The sequence below is a fragment of the Thamnophis sirtalis genome, unplaced genomic scaffold (genome assembly GCF_051295495.1).
Source record: "Thamnophis sirtalis isolate CommonGarterSnake01/CBP01778 unplaced genomic scaffold, rThaSir2_p1.2 scaffold_6, whole genome shotgun sequence".
Taxonomy (NCBI): Eukaryota; Metazoa; Chordata; class Lepidosauria; order Squamata; family Natricidae; genus Thamnophis; species Thamnophis sirtalis.
The window spans coordinates 86,750,781-86,772,067 of record NW_028261386.1 but is presented as its reverse complement, the minus strand read 5'-3'; the positions used below and the strand labels follow the sequence as shown (position 1 = coordinate 86,772,067).

The 21,287-nt window shown below is 38.0% G+C and overlaps 1 protein-coding gene across 5 annotated transcripts in view; it reads left to right on the top strand.

Annotated features, from left to right (window-relative positions):
• Positions 1–494: 494 nt before the first annotated feature.
• Positions 495–21,287, top strand: part of ADGRG6 (adhesion G protein-coupled receptor G6) — a 136,096-nt gene continuing 115,303 nt past the window's right edge. For 2 of the 5 annotated variants that reach the window (XM_087718352.1, XM_087718349.1), the window contains exons 1-4: positions 495–695; positions 1,227–1,317; positions 1,776–1,948; positions 14,463–14,560. In XM_087718352.1, the coding sequence (XP_087574478.1) occupies positions 1,947–1,948; positions 14,463–14,560 (100 nt within the window). In that variant the 5' untranslated portion in view covers positions 495–695; positions 1,227–1,317; positions 1,776–1,946. Of the gene's footprint in view, positions 696–1,226; positions 1,318–1,443; positions 1,949–14,462; positions 14,561–21,287 lie in introns of those variants that run through there. The other 3 variants (XM_087718353.1, XM_087718351.1, XM_087718350.1) reach the window with 3 other exon arrangements.

Sequence of the window (21,287 nt, the reverse complement as noted above, 5' to 3'; positions counted from 1 at the left end):
TATAGTGGTGACCAAAACTGGATGCAGAAATCTAGGTATGCTCTTACTAAGGCTTTACAGAGTGGTATTACCTCACTTGATCTTGATTGTATTAATTGTTAATGCAACTCCTGTTAATGCAACTCCTGATCCTTCTATTGCCTTCCTCCCTTTAAATTGCTGCAATCTTATTTCTGTCCAAGGTAATGATTAATAAAGCCTAGAGAAATTTTAAAACACTGAGGCTGTCCTGGAATCAGAGCAGAATGAAAGGGGAAGTGCCACTTTAACACAAGTACAGCTAAGGATGACTTAATCCTGTCTTATTCATAGGTGGGTGAGTATCATTGAGCATGAATGAAAAAGATATTGCCAGGACATGTTTGTATCATAGTTTAGGTGCAAAAATATTCCATGAGTAATGTTTTGATTATGCCTGCTTTGCACAGTGAGAACAGCTCACTCGCTTTATTTCTTCTTGAAGCTTTACAAGTACAAGGTCCAGAGGCGGTGGTGGTGGTATGAAGGGAGAATGAGGCCTTATGATGCTTTACCCAACCTGATGCCCTCCAGATCTCGAGTTCTTCGACTTCGGGTAACCAACAATGCGAGGCTAGCTGACACTACTGTTAACTGCAACTCACTCTCTACTGTATTTGCAAGAGAGCAAAGAGGGTGTACTGTGAATTGCCCCAAGCGAAAGCCACCTAGTGAAGGTATCTGTCTGTTTCTGTTTTTCCCCTCTGGGATGAGATTTCCCAAGTATTTCTAGTAGGACTATCCAATTCTGTAATTGTTCCCTATGCCATCCGTCTGGTAAACTTGCAAGATTTGTTTCTCTCACCCAGTGGCAGATTAAGGCTCACTGGGGCCCTAAGCACTGACAAATCTTGGTGCCCTCCTCCTTTGTACATACTGTAAAAATCTTCATTGGTTTTTTTTTTCTTTCTCAACTTCGGGGTGCCCCCTTGGGCATGGTGCCCTAAGCACGTCCTTGGTTTTAGTGGTTAATACATCACTGCTCTCACCATGTACATGAATACATCCTGACTACACTGTTGTTTCTCTGTGCCGTATAATATGTGGGTGTACACATACTTTTCTATCTTTTTTCATGCTCATGTAGTGTATATTGGAGGTGGTGAGAGCTGTATGCAGCGAAATTTCATTTTAATGTCTGCCGATTAGTGTACATTCATAGTGACCATAAAGCTATTCTGTTCTGTTTTGTTCTATTCTTCATTTAGCAAACATCATTGGCGTGTTCGCGAGTATGAGGACCAGAGATTAATTGGAATTAGTGACTGCTTTCGGGCACGGACGACGTGAATCATTCGCGTGAGTAGGGCAGCCCTCGCCGCTCGAAAACTTTTGGATGCTTTCCCGTCCCCGCCGTCACTCTGGGGTGGGGCTCGGAGTTGGAAGCCGGCCCCCGCAGAAACCAGCTTGGAGCCGCGCGGGAGACTCTCTCCGGGCGCGGGGCCACGTGGAAGCCCCAAGCAGCGCAGGCTTTTGCGTGCGGGTGTGTGTTTTCGCTTCCCCTAACTTTCGCGGGAAGCGCCCAAGTGGGCGGGAACGAGGGGCTGAGTCGCAAAAACCCCTTTGGAGGTTGCTTCTTCTCTGCCAGAAAGGCGCAGCGGCGGGCGAAATCGCTCCGGGTGGCCCCCGTTTACCGCCTACCCGATTTGGTCTCGAAAAGCTTTGAAGAGGTTTCGGAGAGGGAGGAGCAAAGAGACCCAGCGCCTGATTTCCCTTTTTCTTTCTCTCCCCCTCCCCTCGCCTTCGTCGGGACCCAGATTTATTTATTTATTTATTTGCCTGTCGAAACGAAGGTTGGTGGGACGAGGGTGATGGAGCTTACCTCGTGAACTTTCCTACCAGCCCGGCGCTAGACGAGGACCAAAAGAAGGGAGGAAAAAGAAGAATCTCGCCCCAGAGGATGCTGACTGAAACCAAGTAATGCCAACATGTACGTTTCTGACTCGGCGCGCTTGTCCTGACTGAAAGGAATCACGCTTTGCTTCCCTTCTTCTTTCTTCTTCTTCCATTCCCTTCTTTTCCTTCAAGCCTTGCGAACGGAGGTTCTCTTGTCAGCCTCTGGACAACCGAACGCGTTTGGGTTTTGTCTTACGTTTCCCTTGCGCGGTATATTCCAGCCAAAGGATTTGGTGCCCTATCGCCTCTTCTCCTCCTTTTTTTCCTTCTTAGTGATTTGACTTTCTTTTGGCTAAATGCGGATCGGTCGTTTGTGGTTTACTGTGTCGTTAGGACAGAGCGGGTGACTCGCCTGTGCGGAGAAAAAAGTAGGGCCCAAAAAGCTAACTTTAGGAAGAAGAGATTAAAAAGAAAAGAGCCCAGTTCCGATGTAACAGACTTAGTCCAATCTTTGAAAACTGACAGCTGGATGATCACGGGGAAGTTTCTTTTGTGGTTTTTTTTTTAACAACCATATGAGTTCACCTGATGGATTTAAAGTAATAGTTAGAAGGACCCAAGTGTGCTTTTTCTTGCATGTTTGCAATGCAGTTGGGTGAGTAGTTTATAAAAGCAGTTGGTGTTTACTCTGGTCGATGCCTAGTTTCAAGTCTCAGCTAAATATTATTTGGTGGTGGCATAGTTTAAAACTCCGGCTTTATCTGAGTGAAGATGTGAGTAAACTGTTGGCAAATATATTACAAAGAAATACTTGCAGCCAACAAAGATGCTCTGCCAAACAGAGGAACAGGAAACTGGTGGAAAAAAATATTCACCACCTTTAACTTTCATGGTTCTTTGGTTGCTGGGTTGCCAGTGAGAGATCTTCTTGTCTATCTTTGGCAGAAAAGATGGTATTGAGATTTTAATGACTGTGCATTTAACTTTCCTAGCGGCTGGACTAATTTATTAGACAGAATGTACTGTATTAGAATATTGCATTGTGACCAAAGATATTCATTACTTTTGCTTTGGGTTCATACTTGCTAAGTGTCAAATGAAAATACATAGTTGTGAATCAGAAAGGAAGGAATAATGGAAATCCTTTTGAAAATAAATTGTCCCATTTTATCTATAGAATTTAGGAACTTTTAATAAAGCAAATTACCAAGAATTGTTTTCATAAATGTGTTTTCCTGTAAGAAATTTACCCCAAAGTCTGCTTGGTTTGGATTAGAAATCTCTAGTTATTGGAATTAATTTTAAAAAGCAGTATTTTTATGCTATGTCCATCATACTAATCCAATTTATTTATTTAAAAGATTTATATGACTGCCCATCTTAAACAGCATTGGGGAGCACACAACAATAATAAAACCAATAACTATAAAACAATTTTAAAACAATAAAACTATTCTGAACAATTTGCAACTAAAGGTATAAATGGGGACATAGTATTTTAAAAACTTTACTACAAATTATAAGTAACTACAATGACACCATGAACATGAATGTGATAATCTGAAGAGAATGTTATGGGAATATCGGCAGATATAAAATGGCATAGGTGATGTTTACACCAGTGTAAGAAAGGGTTAGGGTTAGGAGAACTAATATTGATCCTGTTTTTGTCCTTTGTGTCTTACTACTATGATGTGGGGAGGGATAATTACAAGTACTAGGATAGATTAAGGAAATAGGTTAAACCTGATACCTTGTTACACTTTGTGGGGAATAAGCTAAATTGAAAAGTATATATGTTTCTGAGTAAATATGCATAGGACATTTAGTTGTAAATAAAATCTCATCAGTTTATTGATTGCAAGTATATTATATAGTTATAATATAATATATTATATTATATGACTTTGAAAATGGGACACAATACTTTAATCCATATTGTTGTGATAGTGAAATTAGATAAGATTGCATTATAATAACTATTGAACCCTTAGGCTAAAATGGAAAAAAACCATCTGTGCAACCAATACATACCCGTCATTAAGTAATATAATTAATTTGGTTCAGTTCCTGATTATTAATTACAAAACTTGAAGTGAGAAACTTGAAGTGAATTTAGTTTATCATTTATGCAATATTACTTCTATTACATCTGATTTTATTTGTTGATTTTTCACAAAGTATACATAATTTGTGTGATATATATCACACACTTTGTATATCAGCAAAAATGGTATACAAGGGGAAATCCCTATTTGCATAGTCTCTCTTAGTTGAAACTTCATTTTTGGTAAGCATCTGCATGAATTTTAGTACTTCTGATGGGTAGTCATGCAAGGTCATAATTATATGAATGAAACCATGGAAACTTATAACTCATTCTATTCATTAATCTTTCCAAAGTCAGGCTTTGTTGCATGCCATTTTAGAGAGTTCTATAGAGCTCTGTATAACAGTACGCCATGTTGATAATACAGTAGTGCTAAATATCTCTCTAATTCCTTTCAATTTTTGTAATATGTCTCCCTTATAAATTGCTTAATCAGCGATATATGTGTATTAAAATAATGGGATTTAAGATTATTGATTCATTCATCATGATCTTCAAGACTTCCTTTTTACTACCATTTCAACAAAAATCAACAAAATCAAGGCTTTAAGGCGAATTGTGGCGCTTTCCTAAAAGTAGTGGTAAGCCTAAATAGTGCCCTGCTAGAATATGTCTGTCTGTCTGTCTCTGTCTGTCTGTCTGTCTCTGTCTATAGAGTTATAGATCTATTTTTATGTTAAACCAAGATATTTATTATCCATTTTCTTGTAGACTGTTTTCCTTTTTATTGGACAGCATTTAAAATTGATCATCAAACTTCATATAAAAGATAATACTCCAAGGAATTCTGCATGCTAGTAAATAGTAATGAGCATCCTTGTATATATTATGCTTACAAGAACCATTTCAGGCTTTATTCCTATCATTATTTTGATCACCACTGTTGACTGCTATTTTTCTGGCCTAGGCCTCCATAAATAAAACATGGGAAATCTACTAAGTCTATAGATAGGAATTTTATGTACAGGTTGAGTTTAGAATATAATTTTTTAGATTAATGGACTATACCTTAAACCCAGCCATAATGCTCAGAGTACTCTCGCTGTTAAAAACATTAATGGAACTTGAAAATTTTCTTCCTTCCTTCCCTCCTTCCTTCCTTTCTTCCTTCTTCCCTCCCTTCCTCTCTCCCAAACTTCTTATAAGTTACTAAGCCAAATGAACCCTGCCTTAAACCCTGCATTTAAGTGAATCTCATTTTTTGCTGAGAATAATGTGAACTGTGTTTTGTCTGATTACTGAATTTATTATGTCTTATACATATCTCACACAGTTTTGCAGTCAAGAACCACAGTTGGTGGCTGCACTGGTAGCAGTTGAGAGAGCAAAACACTTCTGACAGATATTGGTGACAGTAGTAATAGCTGGTAGAAGGATCAATCTATGGACATTGCAATACAAATCGCAAGAGATATTGCAGCAGATTGGAAGAGAAGGGATTGTGGAGAGGAATGGGGGAAAAGACAAAATGGGAGTGCTGTGTTTAAAATTATTGTATAATGAAAAGTTTTAAGTTACAGCCTATGGTGCAGTTGGGGTTAAAAAGGTTCCAATCCAGAAAATTGTGTGTGTGTGTGTGTGTGTGTGTGTGTGTGTTTATTTTAATAGCAAAGCTGATATATTACAGCTTATGTACAGATACAGTACATAGGATTTCCAGGAACTTAGAGTAATTTTAATAGGCATGTTTTTTCAAGGTGAGAAAACATCTCTTTAAGTAGGATTTATTGAAAATGATATCCCTCTGATATGCAAAATGGAGTCTGTATTTGCACTATTTAGCTTAGCTGAAAATTATAGCTGTGGATAATAGTACATTGACCATTTGGGGGTTTTCTGGATAGATAAGATACTTTGATTTACAGAATTAGGGTTATAGTATAGCCTAACTTTAAAATATAAAGATTTTTTCAGACATTTTTTTCTTAGTTAGTATTCTTAGCCTCTCCTTAGGCTATTTCAGTATTATATACATATAGAAAAAATGATACTAAGAAACATAAAAGCAAACTTCTTCATCTAGTGAAGAATTCAGAATAAGTGTGTTCATTTGTTAACCATTCATTATGAATCTCTAGCATCTCATTTTCAGAAATTTTAGCAAGGATTTATTCGCAATTGCATTGACATCCAGGACAGTGATTGTGTTGTGTGCTAATCCGGTTATTTTAGTGTGTCTGGCTTTATCAAAGAGTTTTTTATATTTCAGAGAGCAACATGTAGTGTAGGATTACCATTAAGTTTAAAGTTACTGTTCATCAGAAAGCTGAGTCACTTTCTGAGTTGATAATTTAAAACACTCTTCAATAAAGAAATATTTGATTGATTGATTAATCAGCTACTTATGACAAATCAATACTATGTATAATTTAATTATTAACTAGAATGAAACTGATATTGTTTGTACATTTACCTTTAATAAATATAGACATTTTCCTTTCCTTTCTAAGGAATTGATGATCTGTGTAAGAAATCTCCATGCCATTATCCAGGGAAGGGCAAGTTGTATTAGAAATATAAATTCCCAGTAAAATGGCTGCTTTTGTCTGAAAAGAAAAACCAAAAGGAAATATTTTCCATACACGGAGATTAATCTCAAAACAACTTCTTGTTTTACTGATGTTTTAGATTAGATCTTTCATAATTTTTGTACAACATATGGAACTGCAGGTGAGGCATCTGGAGGTCATTAGGCCGCTTGTGAGAAAAGTCAGATGTTCTCAGAAGTGCTGCCTTTGATTTGCTTCGTATTTCTTTTCTCACGTAGGCACAATTGTCATGAATCTGATGAAAACAAATATCCTAAGGTTGATGGCTACAGATATGGGGTTAATATTAATACAGGCCAATGATATTTAATAAATTAGCAATCTCATTTTATATATTATAAAATGCAATTAATGAATACCAGCCACTGGCCCACAGCTCCTCTATGACAATAAGGCTTTAAAACAGTTTTCCACTAAAATCAGTAAAGACAACTTTAAAACCCTGTTGTTACATGCTGGGAATAAATATTTAAGGCTCAGATTCAGAATACAACTCTGTTTTGGAAAAGGAGGGCTGTTCAAGATGTAACTGAGTTGACCAGAAAAAAAATCTAGATGGCTCAAGAGTGTGACTACCTTTCTTTCTACATCTGTGCCACCAATGGCACATCCATTCATTCCCCCTTTTGATCACGTATAGCAGAAGTAGAGAATGTAGAGTCCTTTTAGATACTGATGAACTATATTTTTTATAATCCAGTCAGAATACCCTTTGTTAAGTGGACTTGCAGGTACAGAATATAAAGAGGAGCACAATGTAGATTCTCTTGTGATAGCAGTGTACAATTTATTTGTATTCCCAGTGACACCCATACTGCTTTCCCTGCACCAGTCAACTTTCCTTGCCATCTTAACCCCAAAGTCTCCCCCCGCCCTCCCAGCTGTTATCAAGTTATGCCATGCTGTGTGGTTTTTAAGACTACCTGAAAACACAACCTAAGAATGGGCAGCACATGATTTGAGACAGAATGGTGACCCATATGATCCCATTCTAAACAAATAAAGTATTGTTAGTAATGAAGAAGGTGCATAGTAGCCAGATTAGAGTGAACAGCAAAGTCAAATGACCCTTAGCTAATTAAATTAGTATCATCATCATCATCATCATCATCATCATCATCATCATTATTATACAATTGTATCAAATACAATTGTATTTTCGTAATATACGTGCAGATCCAAGCAGTGCGGCTTTTTGCATTTGACTGATGGTGATTTTGTCAATTTTAACTGTTTTAAATGTAATTCCAGTGCTTTTGGAATAGCACCCAGTGTGCCAATTACCACTGGAATTACCACTGCTGGTTTGTGCCATAGTCGTTGAATTTCAATTTTTAAGTCCTGGTATTTTGCAATTTTTTTCATGTTCCTTCTCGGCAACCCTGCTATCACCTGGTATTGCAATATCTATGATTGTAACCTTGTTTTTCTCAACCAGTGTGATGTCTGGTGTATTATGCGCCAGTATTTTGTCCGGTTGTATACAAAAATCCCACAAGATCTTGACCATCTGATTTTCGGTGACTTTTTCAGGCTGATGTTTCCAGTTTGTTGCTGTTTTAATATTATAATTTTTGCACAAATTCCAATGGATCATTTGTGCTACTGAATTGTGCCGCAATTTATAATCAGTCTGCGCTGTAAAAAAATCGTGCAGACTGATTATTATTATTATTATGCAATTGTATCACAGCGGCCAGTTGTTTCACCGGATTTGGCATTGGTTACTAGTCGGGCCCCACCCAGGGGCCTAGGACGTCGTAACGTATTTTCGTAATATGCGTGCAGATCCAAGCAGTGCGGCTTTTTGCATTTGACTGATGGTGATTTTGTCAATTTTTAACTGTTTTAAATGTAATTCCAGTGCTTTTGGAATAGCACCCAGTGTGCCAATTACCACTGGAATTACCACTGCTGGTTTGTGCCATAGTCGTTGAATTTCAATTTTTAAGTCCTGGTATCTTGCGATTTTTTCATGTTCCTTCTCGGCGACCCTGCTATCACCTGGTATTGCGATGTCTATGATTGTGACCTTGTTTTTCTCAACCAGTGTGATGTCTGGTGTATTATGCGCCAGTATTTTGTCAGTTTGTATACGGAAATCCCACAAGATCTTGACCATCTGATTTTCGGTGACTTTTTCAGGCTGATGTTCCCACCAGTTTGTTGCTGTTTTAATATTATAATTTTTGCACAAATTCCAATGGATCATTTGTGCTACTGAATTGTGCCGCAATTTATAATCAGTCTGCGCGATTTTTTTACAGCAGCTGAGTATGTGATCAACAGTTTCATCAACTTCTTTGCAAAGTCTGCATTTGGCATCATCAGAGGATTTTTCGATTTTGGCCTTTATGGCATTTGTGCGGATAGCTTGTTCTTGCGCAGCCAGGATTAGTGACTCTGTTTCTTTCTTTAATGTACCTGTTTTTAACCATAACCAAGTTTGTTCACTGTCTACTTTATCTTTTATTTTTTCCAGAAATTGACCATGCAGTGCTTTGTTCTGCCAACTCTCCATTCTTGATTTTATCACATCTTTTCTGTATTCTTGTTTTGTCTGTTGGGCCTTCAGTAGATTTTTGTTCTTTACTTCGATTAATAGATGTTCTTGAGTGTCTTTTAAATAATCAGCCAGTGCATGTTTTTCTTCTTCAACTGTTTGCTTCACTTGTAATAATCCTCTGCCACCTGATTTTCGGGGCAGATACAGTCTATCAGTATCACCACGTGGATGTAAACTGTAGTGCATTGTCATTAGTTTCCTGGTTTTTCGGTCCAAAAGGTCCAAATCAGCTTGTGTCCAGTTAACTATGCCAGCTGTGTATCTTATAACTGGTATTGCCCAGGTATTTATGGCCTTGATTGTATTTCCACCATTCAATTTAGATTTCAGAATTTTCCTAACTCTGTTGGTGTACTCTCGCCTGAAAATAGTTTTTACTTCTCCATGCTTGATGTTATCCAACTGCAGAATGCCTAAGTATTTGTAGGCTTCATTTTCTTTGCATTTAATTAGTTGGCCATTGGGCATTTCAATTCCCTCAGATGCAGTGATTTTGCCCCTTTTTATGGATACAGTGGCGCATTTTTCCATACCAAACTGCATTGAAATATCGGTGCTGAATACTCGGACTGTATTTGTCAATGATTGGATTTCTATTTCTGACTTTCCATAGAGTTTCAAATCATCCATATATAGTAAATGCGAAATTTTTTCAGCTTTTTTGGCTGTTTGGTAGCCTAATTTCATTTTTTTTAAGATTACTGATAGTGGGATCATTGCGATGATGAAGAGAAGAGGTGAAAGTGAATCACCCTGGAAAATTCCTCGCTTGATATTAACCATTCCGTAGCTCTCATTCCCTACTGCCAACTCAGTTCTCCATTGTTTCATTGCCTTTTCAGTAAAGGATGTAATATTTTTGCTAATGCCAGTTGTTTCTAAGCATTTTATGATCCAACTATGTGGCAGTGAGTCAAATGCCTTTTTGTAATCAATCCAGACCATATTCAAGTTCGTTTTTCTGTTCTTACAATTTTCTAATATCATTTTATCAATTAGAAGCTGATCTTTTGTGCCCCTGCTCCTTCTTTTGTTGCCTTTTTGCTCTACTGGCAAGATGTTGTTTGTTTCCAAATAATCCATCATGTTATCTGCAATAATGCCTGTGAGTAATTTGAAGGTTGTTGGTAAGCATGTTATTGGTCTATAGTTTTCAGGTGTTGCTCCTTTAGTTGGATCTTTCTGAATCAAGTATGTTTTTCCAGTTGTTAACCATTCATCAATTTGGCCTTTTTGTAAAATTTCATTCAGTTGCCTGGCCAATATTGCATGTAAACTGGTCAGATATTTGAGCCAGAAACCATGTAATTGGTCTTTTCCAGGTGATGTCCAATTCTTTACCTTTTTAACTCGATTTTTGATCATCTCAGTTGTTATTTCTAATACTTGCATTTGTTTGTTGCCAATGCTTTTCTCAAAGTCATGTATCCACTTTGCTTCCTTGTTGTAGTCCTTTGCATTTTCCCACAATTCTTTCCAGAATTCAACTGTGGCCTGCTTTTCTGGTTTTTCACTTTTGGTGTCACCATTCACATTAAGACTTTGATAAAAACGCCGTTGGTCTGATCGAAATTGCTGATTTTGTTTATATTGGATGATTCGTGCCTCATATCTTTCAATTTTTCTAGCTGTTGCTGTTATCTGCTGTTTTACAATCTCTACAGCTTCATTGATGTTTCTTGTATCCAATCTATATCTTCTGATTAGCCGATCTATGATTTTGTTGTTTTTAAGCCGTTGCTCATGCATGTTCTTTAAGTTACTAGCATCTGCCCTTAATTTTTTGATTTTTTGTTCTAGACGGATTTTCCACTTTGGCTTTGATGGTTTTTCTGTTGTGTGACTAGGTACTTTAATTTTAATGCCTAGTTCATTAGTGACTATTACAGCTGCGCTGTACATTAACTGGTTTGTTTCCAAGATGGATTCCGGTTCAATTGTTGAAAACACTGCATTAACCATTTTCATGATAGGGGCCAAAATTTTCTTCGGCACAGTTTTTAGTGATGGTAAACGTTGCCTTTCCTCATTAAGCAGAAAATGCTCCATGATCTTATCCTTCAATTCTTTTTGTTTTTGAGTTAGTTCATCAGTTGGTTCAGTGATAACTGGTTCTAGTGGTGGTGATGTTATTTCCTCTCTGAGAGCTTCTTCTGGGAGTTCTACTATAGTGTCTTTAGTTGTGTCTTGAATATCAGTTATTTCCGCTTGTGATATTGTTTTTTGGGTTTTGCAATTTGCCTGAATTTCCTCATGTTCAACTTCACTAAACACTTTATTCCGTATAATAAATCGCCTTTGATCTGCTAGTCGTTGTTCACTAACATTTGAATCTGGATATTGTTGTTTCCATAATTCATACATTCGCTTTAAATAGCCTCTTTTTTCTGGCTATGAGTTGTAGTAACAGGCCATTATGGCACGGTTTTCATCTGCACTATATTTTTGTCGTTTTGTTGGCTGGTCCACTTGTAGCCCACTTGTCGACGGATGTCCAGGGACCCCAACATCCGCCGCGGCCCTTGTTAACCCGCGCGACGACCGATGCGGTATGGAATTCTTATTCGTTTTTTTCACCATATTGTATGGGTTGGCGGGGTTTTTTTTTACGGGACCAGATGCCAACCTGATCCCAACCTTCCTCCTTTCTCATCCGGGCTTGGGACCGGCAACGGCGGAGTTATTATTATTATTATTATTATTATTATTATTATTATTATTATTATACAATTGTATCACAGCGGCCAGTTGTTTCGCCGGATTTGGCATTGGTTACTAGTCGGGCCCCACCCAGGGGCCTAGGACGTCGTAACGTATTATTATTATTATTATTATTATTATTATTATTATTATTATTATTATTATTATTATTATATAGCTATTTCCTTAGTAGATGCAGTGATGTGAAAGTCAGAGTAGAGCAGTTGGTCTGATATCCCAATGGAGGAAACCAAACAGTTTGCCTGGCTCTTTGGTTAGTCATAGTGCGATTCTTTCTCGACCTGCATGCAGCGGGGTCATTCCTATTCTAGTGATAATTGCAATAATCAGCAATTAGAGCACATTGTCTCTGAACCAGATGTAAAAAAAAAGGGGGTAATACATTCATCTCAGCTTCCTCTTTCCTGTTGGTAATGAAAATCACACTTATTTCACGGCGATACCAATTAATGAGTAATGATGACTAGCTTTGGTTCAAGATTCTGATTCTTGTAAATGTAATCCAATTTGTATGACATATTTAGTCTTAAGCAAATATTGCATTCACCATACTCAAAGACTGTCTATGATGTGAGACAGAATGGTAATACATATAATCCCATTTGTAATAATATATACCGTATTTATCGGCGTATAACACGCACCGGCGTATAACACGCATCCCCCATTTTAACACAAAAATTTGAGTAAAAATTTTTTTCATTAAAAATAAATGACTTGGAAGCTCGGAACTTAATGTTGGATTAAAATTTATAACATTAGAACATGAATTATAACATTAACTCCTCTTAAAAGGCAAATATGAAATGAAAAAACACCTCTTTGAGCAAAAAGTTATTTCCATTTTCTTCCTTATATAATATTTTCTGTTTCAACATAAAGTGCCTTCCTTCCTTCCCTCCCTCCCATCCCTTTCTTTATGTTTTCTTCATGCTTTCTTTTCTTTTTCCTCTGCTCTTTTTAAATCCCCCCCCCCTTCTTCTCCTCCTCTACATTTAGGTTGGATTAGTTTGTACAACGGTCATCAAACTTCTGAAGTAAAAATAAATAAATAAATCATATTTAAGAAGAAGAAGAAAAAGGAAGACGTTTTTAGTTAAGTCAAACGTTTTAATAAAAGTTTCATCTTTTAAGATTTGTCCAACACATCCAATTGTAACCTTAACAGTAAAGAATATCACCCCAGCTGCTAAAGGTTCAACCAGTCTGAGAACCATTGAAAAGACAACAGTGCAAAATCCAAAAGACACAACTTCCTCACCGCCATTGCTTTGGTACCAAATCTTTGAGGAAGGGGCTCCAGAAAGAAGGAGGAGGAGGAGGGAACCAAAGAGAGCTTTTACCGAGTCTGCGCCCCACAGCCAGGACCGTCCTGGCGCCTCCAGCCGCGTTTCTTCCCCGCAAAGCCCTTCGGGCAACCCGAGAGTTCCGCTTGACGCCAGAAGGGCTTTGCAGGAAGAAACGCCGTTTCTTCCTGCAAAGCCCTTCTGGCGTCAAGCGGAACTCTCGGGTTGCCCGAAGGGCTTTGCGGGGAAGAAACGCGGCTGGAGGCGCCAGGACGGTCCTGGCTGTGGGGCGCAGACTCGGTAAAAGCTCTCTTTGGTTCCCTCCTCCTCCCCCTCCTTCCACAGTCTGTGTGACGCTGCCGCCAGGCTGAGAGCTGCCGCTGAAACAAGTTTGGGGAGGTCCTTTGCAGCCAGCCAGTTCTAGCTGCCTGCAAAGGACTTCCCCACGTTTGCTTTGAAAGAAACCTCTGCGCGGGAGTTAGAAACCTCTGCGCGGGGGTTTCTTGCCATGTGCGCGGCCGCGCGGCCACGCACCTTAGAGGGAACAGTGGACCCGGCGTACAAAATACCGTATTTATCGGCGTATAACACGCAGTATCGGCGTATAACACGCAGGCAGGGTTTAAGCTTGCAATTTTAGTTTTAAAACTGCGTGTTATACGCCGATAAATACGGTACATATTTATTTTCATATTCTTTTTTGTGAAAGGTGTTGGGTCCTAGAATTCCCAGTTGTAGTAAAGGGGCATAGTTAGATCCTAGGAAGACAAGAGTCAGTGATATACAAAAGTGTTCTAATGACAGATGGATTGATCCCAAATTTTCACTGGATGAACAGACGAGAATACAGGGAAGAATAGCCTAGATCACTGTATGACTCAATATTGCAGCTAGAACAAAGTCAGTGTTTTTAATATCAGAATATCTATTTGTTTTTCCATTGTACATTACAATAAACTAGGTGAAATTGTAAGATCCAGCAAGGCTTCCACTAATCCACTGGCTGTGGGAATATAAGTACAATTTCACCCTTGGACTCCAGCCTTGTATTGCTATTCCAGTCTTATATCCACCTTTGTTGTTACATCTTCAAATCAGTGGGAAAAGATCTTGGATTGAGTAAATTTGACTATTTACTTTTTTTTCAGAACCATTCAGACAACAGTACTTTAGGAGTACATTTCATGAATAGCAGTTTTATTCTGAAACATTTGGAGATCAGCAGATAACTTTCTCTGTTTTAGATAAGAAATAAATAATAGCAGTTATTTGACAAAAATAGATTGAAGAAAGCAACTCTTTGAAGAAAAAGTAGGTTTGTAATCTCAGGAACATTAAAGAGATATCCTAAATTTTTCTTATTCCTTGTTCCATAGGATGTTATACGAGATTCAGCTGTGGTGCTGTCAATGGGGGGGAAAATCACATTTATTTTTTCTGTTCATACTCAGCCTTCTGTGCATACAGATTTCAGGTAAGATACCATGAATATTTCTTTAGAAAATCATTAAAAACAATTAAGTGTTTTAGAAAACTATATTTATATTCGTTTTATGGAAGTTTTACAGAGTATTTGAAGATAATTATATTATCATTATACTATTAAGATATTATTATCTTATTAATCAAACAAGTATAAACCTTTGCATCATATATACCTTTGCACTTTCAGATGGATGCTTTTTACTTCATCAGTAATCCTAATTTTTTCTTGTTAATTCTTAGAATTGCATTTCACAATTTATTAAGCTATGATTTTTCAGATCAGATGCCCAAGTAACACACTGGTGGCAGTCAATGGTGCATCATGTTGTACCTCCTAGTGCACCATACACAAACTTGTGTGCAATTGCATAATGTGCTAGAAACAGAATTTCACAACAGCTGTAACAGCACCAAATATAAGTGAGTGCTAAAGTTAATTAATATTAGGACTTTGTGTAGAATATTCAGTGCAATAGGAATTGAACAGATGTCACACTTCATTACCACAAATATCACCTATCGATCTAATAATTATCTCTTTCAATGTAAACTACACACACAATAGTGTCATTTAAGAAATTGAGTTTTGTGAAGCATTTACTAAAACTGTTGTGAATAGAAAGAATAGCTACATTTGTTCTGTAGAGTAAGCAATTTTATTATATAGCTTGGTTGTGAAACACATGAAATCTATAAAAGGAGGAAAACATATCTCCTCAAAGGAAGGAAACAAGCTGGAAATTTCCCTCCTTGGCACATCTCTGATGTTCTGATAGGAGTGGCCTTTAATTATGGCTTTGATGTTATTTTTCCTTGTCACCTTACAATATTTGTGAGTATGTGCCAATAATTCTTTGAAGGTGTGGTTATATATTTTTTGCAAACAGAGGAATGGAGGATAATTAGGCTTCCTCTACTTTGTATATATAGTTTGGATTAGATTTGCAATTAAGTAGAGCTCAATGACAAGTAAGTAACCATACTAGCCTGTCTCTTCATGATTGCTATAATGATAAAGGTTATTTCTGAAAATATTGTTTTGTTTTCTTTAAACATTCTATTAAATGGTAAATTGGATTTAGTGAAAACTGGGGGGGGGGGGGACATAACTTGCTCCAAGAAGCAGAAGGAAGGAATTGCTTTTGGTACAAATAAATTGCTTCTATTCAGAAGACAACAATAGCAAAAAAAAGTGCAGCACAAGGAAGAGTAGAATAAATTCAGTGGGTGGTGGATAGAAATAAACTGCTAGCAGGAGGGATATGACTGCTACTGCTGTAATAGTCCAGATAGGAGAATTCAAATAATCTTATCCAGGGCCGGATTTTCCTATAGGCTAACTAGGATTCAGCCTAGGGCCTCAAGATCAAGATCAAGAGGGGCCTACATTCAAATTGTTAGCAAAATTAAAATTACACTATTCTAAAAACAGTGAACACTAAAACATTGAACCGAAAATAAGGAGAAATTCTACGCATATGACTAATAAACAAACATAAAAATGTATTGGTTAAGATCGTTCTGGTGCTGCGGCAGTTGGGGAGCCCGCCCACGTTCCCGGCACCGGCGGTTGGGCGAGAGGCACGGCCACTCCCAGTAGCCGCCCTGTCAACGCGGAGCCCACCAGCGGCCAGGCAGGTGAGGGCGAGGGGGCTGAGCCGGGCAGCTGAGCGCAGCAGGGGAGGTGGCTGGCCTCGCTGCCTTTGCCGCAGAGCAGAGCCGCCCTTCGTCAGGAGGCCAGCTATATATATTGATATATATCACAGTAATCATGTATTTTATTGTCTCTCATGTAATTTACAAACTTAAAAATGGGAGGTGAAAGGGCCTCATAAGTGGAATAGCCTAGGGCCTCTTTTCATCTAAATCCGGCCCTGATCTTATCCCAGTGACAAGACACAAGAAAACTTCAAGTCACAATTGCTAAAACTGAAAGGAACTTTAAAAACACTTCTATACTAACATTAATTGTTTAGCTTCAGAGTCTTTAAAATGACACACAAATTTTGAGATCAATAAATAGCTATTAAAATCATGGTAAAAGCTATGTTTTTATAGATTTTCTGTAAGCTGAGAGACTGGAACAGATGCAACACTTGAAGGAATGTGTTCCATAACCACCTCCTTTTAGAACCAGTGGTGGTATTCAGCCGGTTCAGACTGGTTTGGGCAAACAGGTAGTGGCAACCTGCGGGGGGCCCCAGTTCTATGTCGTCCTATTTAGCCACATTTTCTAAGCCATGCGCATGTATGCAAGCCGTGCACACGAGCAAACTACATGCGCGGAAGGCACACATGATCACGAAGCAAGCATGCACATGCGCGCACTCACAGTTTTGATGTGTGGAGAACCAGTGGTAAAATTATCTGAAACCCACCTCTGTTTAGAACCACAGATCTCTTATACCCAGGGGCATCTTCACAAAGCTTTTCCTGCAGACCTTAACTATGGGACAGTTACTTTAACGAGGAAAAACGTGTCTTTGGATGGTTAGGTCTGAAAAGTAATATGGTTTTAAAAAGTCAGCTCTATCACCTTACATTGTGTCCTATAAGCAATTGGAAAGCAGTTGCAATATTTTGGTATAGTCATCATTTGATATTTGTTCCTTGTGCTAACAGGATGTTGCACCTCTTGACAGTCCCAGGTACTTCAATATATAGGGATTGTGGCAATAGTCAAAGCAGCTTGGTTAGCCACTGTTAATATGACCAATCCACAAAGGATTGCAATTGTGACATCAAGCATAATTGTGAAACAGGACACATGTGACATCTTGGTGATACCTCATGGTCAAAGAATACTTCCAAAGTGTACTTAGTTCCTTAAAAGGGAAGGAGACTTAGTCAAAACAAGCTGAACCTTCGTATTTTTCCCTAGATTTTAATTTTATTTTTTTTCTCTTCCTTTAATCATCTTATCTACTTAAAAGATGCTCAAGCCCTCTAATGGCATTTGTAGATTTGGGTGCTAAGCAATGTAACAAAAAAACCCAGATGACTTCTTACCTCTATCTTCAATTGAGATAGTGAGAATACACAGGACATGGGAATACAGGGGGAAAGTAGTGAATAGTCCATCATCAGTAAGCATGTAATTAGCTTGGGGTAATGTATGATGCTATTATCTTACTACTTTATTTTCTAAGGGCAAATCAACAACAGCAACTGCTTATTGTTTTAAATCTGAGTTCAGTACAAGTTTAACACTCCCCGTCTATACATGTTCCAATATATAGGTAATGAATTTTCAAGTTTGGATGGTATTCTGTTAGAAAGATTATGTAAAATATCAGATTATGAAAGAATACCATTGGCATGAATCATCACTATTTTATAATTTGATATGAACTTTAGTATTTCAGAAATAGTAGCTCCTGAATTTTCATAAAATTGCTTCATGAGTACAAATGCTGCAATGCACTCAGGATCATAAATTACGTAAAATCTACTTAAAAACAGGAAGCTGTTTTTATGCAAGAATGTTTAGAAATACTAATTTAAGTAATAATGCACCTGTCTTGGTACATGAATAATGAATGCACAGTATATGTAATGAACGTTGTAAAATTTTGAACCAGCTATGAAAGGGATTTTTTTTAAAAATGTAGTCAGTCACACTGTCCAGAGCCAGCCCTATGATTAGGCATAATAGACAAATGGATTAGAACCAGTAACTGAAGTTGGGTTAAATACTCACCTATTGCCCTCTAGATCTGTTGCACAGAGGACCTGTTTACTGTGCTTATGGCTCATGGAGCTCTAAGTAGTTTGCTACCTAATCAGAAAGATCCTCAGAGTATAGCAAGGAGAGCTCAATGCAAGCCAAATGGTAAGTATGGAAGTGATCGTAACAAGGGATTACTGGATACTTCTATGGCTTGGTTTTTTTAATGGTTTTTTAAAAAAGTTATTTAAATAAAAGAAATATTTAAAAATGTTAGAATAATAAAGTGTAATGTTGTAGTGGGACTTGTTACTAAAGTATCGTGCCTTCAATTTTTTTTCAGCTCTGTTTAGGAAATCCTAAGGAAAGGTACTAATGAACCATTTGGAATCTGTGCATTATCTCCAAAGCACTTTCCACATTGTTAAAGCAGCTATGACATTTTTTGTTATTGTACAGTGGTTTCAGAAACTGCTTCCATCTGTCTGGTGTGTGGGCATGCACAGACATTTATCTTCCTTTTTTTTCCCACCAAGGAGAAGTAGCTGTATATGTATATTCATCCAGATAGAGCTGGGAATAGCTTTTGAAGCAGGTACATAATCGGGGGGGGGGGGGGGGGGGGAGGAGATGGCTGTCATTATTCTTCAGGAACATATATTTCAGCTGCACCTCTATGCATTTTGAAGGCCATCTTTTGAAATGTTTGCATAGCACTATTAGCCAATCCTAACAATTACTTCATTAATTCTTTTGAAATATCTACAAACTGTTTTATAAGTTGGACATGTCAGTATATTTTCCACAATTGGTAGGAAATATTGAACTTCCTAGTTCATATTACATAAATTGCATTTATTTTTGTAGTTTCAAAACCAAGGGGCCTGCTTATTAAATAGTGATAAGACAGTATCACCCACCAGGCCAGTCAGTGTTTCATTAGTTAAAAAAACATATCCAAAGGAGGATTTATTTGCTAAATCCATGCTAAATCCTACCCATATTAAAGGCCTTCTGATATGAAAGCTGTTCCTGTAACAAGAGCATGGATTCAAAATTACACACTTTTTTAATTTGCTAAGGGATTGCTTAACTTTTGAATTAATCGTCATTGCTTCAAATGCAGGTAGTTCTTCAACTTATGACCATAAGGGAGCCTGAGTATAATGGTTGTAAGAGGTGTCAATCATCATGTGACCAAGCCGGTTTTACCACCTATTTTTGTGGTAGTTACTAAGGAAAGTCCAGAAATAAACTCTTTCAGAAAAAAACATTGCAAATCACAATCATGTACCATATTTTTAGAGTATAAGACGCACCGGAATATAAGATGCACCAAAGTTTTGAAGAGGCAATTTTTTAAAAAAGGTAGGTAGGCAGATAGAGGGATAAAGAGGGAGAGAAAGAAAGAGAAATACGGTAGGTAGGTAGGTAGGTAGGTAGGTAGGTAGGTAGGTAGGTAGGTAGGTAGGTAGGTAGATAAAGGGATAGAGAGAGAAATAGAGATAGAGAAATACAGCAGGTAGGTAGGGAGAGAGAGTGTGTAGGTAGGTAGGTAGAGGGATATAGAGAGAGAAATAGAAAGAGAGATAGAGAGAGAAATTCAGTAGATAGGTAGGGAGAAAGAGCAGGTAGGTAGGTAGGTAGAGGGATAGAGAGAGAGAAAAAAAACACAGTAGATAGGTAAGGAGGGAGAGGGTAGGTAGGTAGATAGAGGGATAGAGGGAGAGAGAAATACAGTAGGTAGGTAGGTAGGTAGAGAGAGAATGTGTATGTATGTATGTAGGTAGGTAGGTAGGTAGAGGGTTAGAGAGAGAAATAGAAAGAGAGAGAGAGAAATACAGTAGATAGGTAGGGAGAGAGAGAGAACAGCTAGGTAGGTAGGTAGAGGGATAGAGAGAGAGAGAGAAAAAAACAGTAGATAGGTAAGGAGGGAGAGAGTAGGTAGGTAGATAGAGGAATAGAGAGAGAGAGAAATACAGTAGGTAGGTAGGTAGGTAGGTAGGTAGGTAGGTAGAGAATGTGTATGTATGTATGTATGTATGTAGGTAGGTAGGTAGGTAGGTAGGTAGGTGGATAGAGAGAGAAAAATAGAAAGACAGAGAGAGAAATACAGAAGATAGGTAGGGAGATAGAGTGTGTAGGTAGGTAGATAGAGGGATAGAGAGAGAGAAATACAGTAGATAGATAGGAAGAGAGAGAGAGTAGGTAGGTAGGTAGTTGTTTCCAGGTGTATTTATCCGTGTGATGGAGAAGGAAATCGCTGACAAACCTTAAGACTTTGTTTCTGCTGGAACAGCACTTGATCAATGTAATTCTCATCAGTTTAAGAACTTTCCGAAAGAGAAAAGAAAACTTTTTGCACTCTGCAATGTGTAGGGCCACCAAATGCTCAAAATGTTGTTGCATGACTATGGGGGGAATTCAGAACCAGATTGTAAGTATGTTTTCTTTTTGTGGGGGGAGGGGGGTCCCATCATAATATTAAATGGTGATTAAACAACTAGTCGTAAGTTGAGAACTCTCTATTGTAAGTGATAAGAGATAACTAGGAATTTGCCAGGTCTCTGAAGCAGTCCAGATGCTGAATAGAGTTCACAAAATTACAAGAAAGATCAAGGGATCTATATTGGAGACTCTAGAAAGAGTGCAGAGAAGAGCAACAAAGATGATTAGGGGACTGGACAATAAAACATATGAAGAACGGTTGCAGGAACTGATTATGTCTAATTTAATGAAAAGAAGGACTGGGGAGACATGATAGCAGTGTTCCAATATCTCAGGGGTTGCCACAAAGAAGAGGAAGTCAAACTATTTTCCAAGGCACCTGAGGGTAGAACAAGAAGCAATGGGTGGAAACTAATCAAGGAGAGAAGCAACTTAGAACTGAGGAGAAATTTCCTGACTGTTAGAACAATTAATCAGTGGAACAACTTGCCTCCAGAAGTTGTGAATGCCCCAACACTGGAAGTCTTTAAGAAGATGTTGGATAGCCATTTGTCTGAAACGATATAGGGTTTCCTGCCTAGGCAGGGGGTTGGACTAGAAG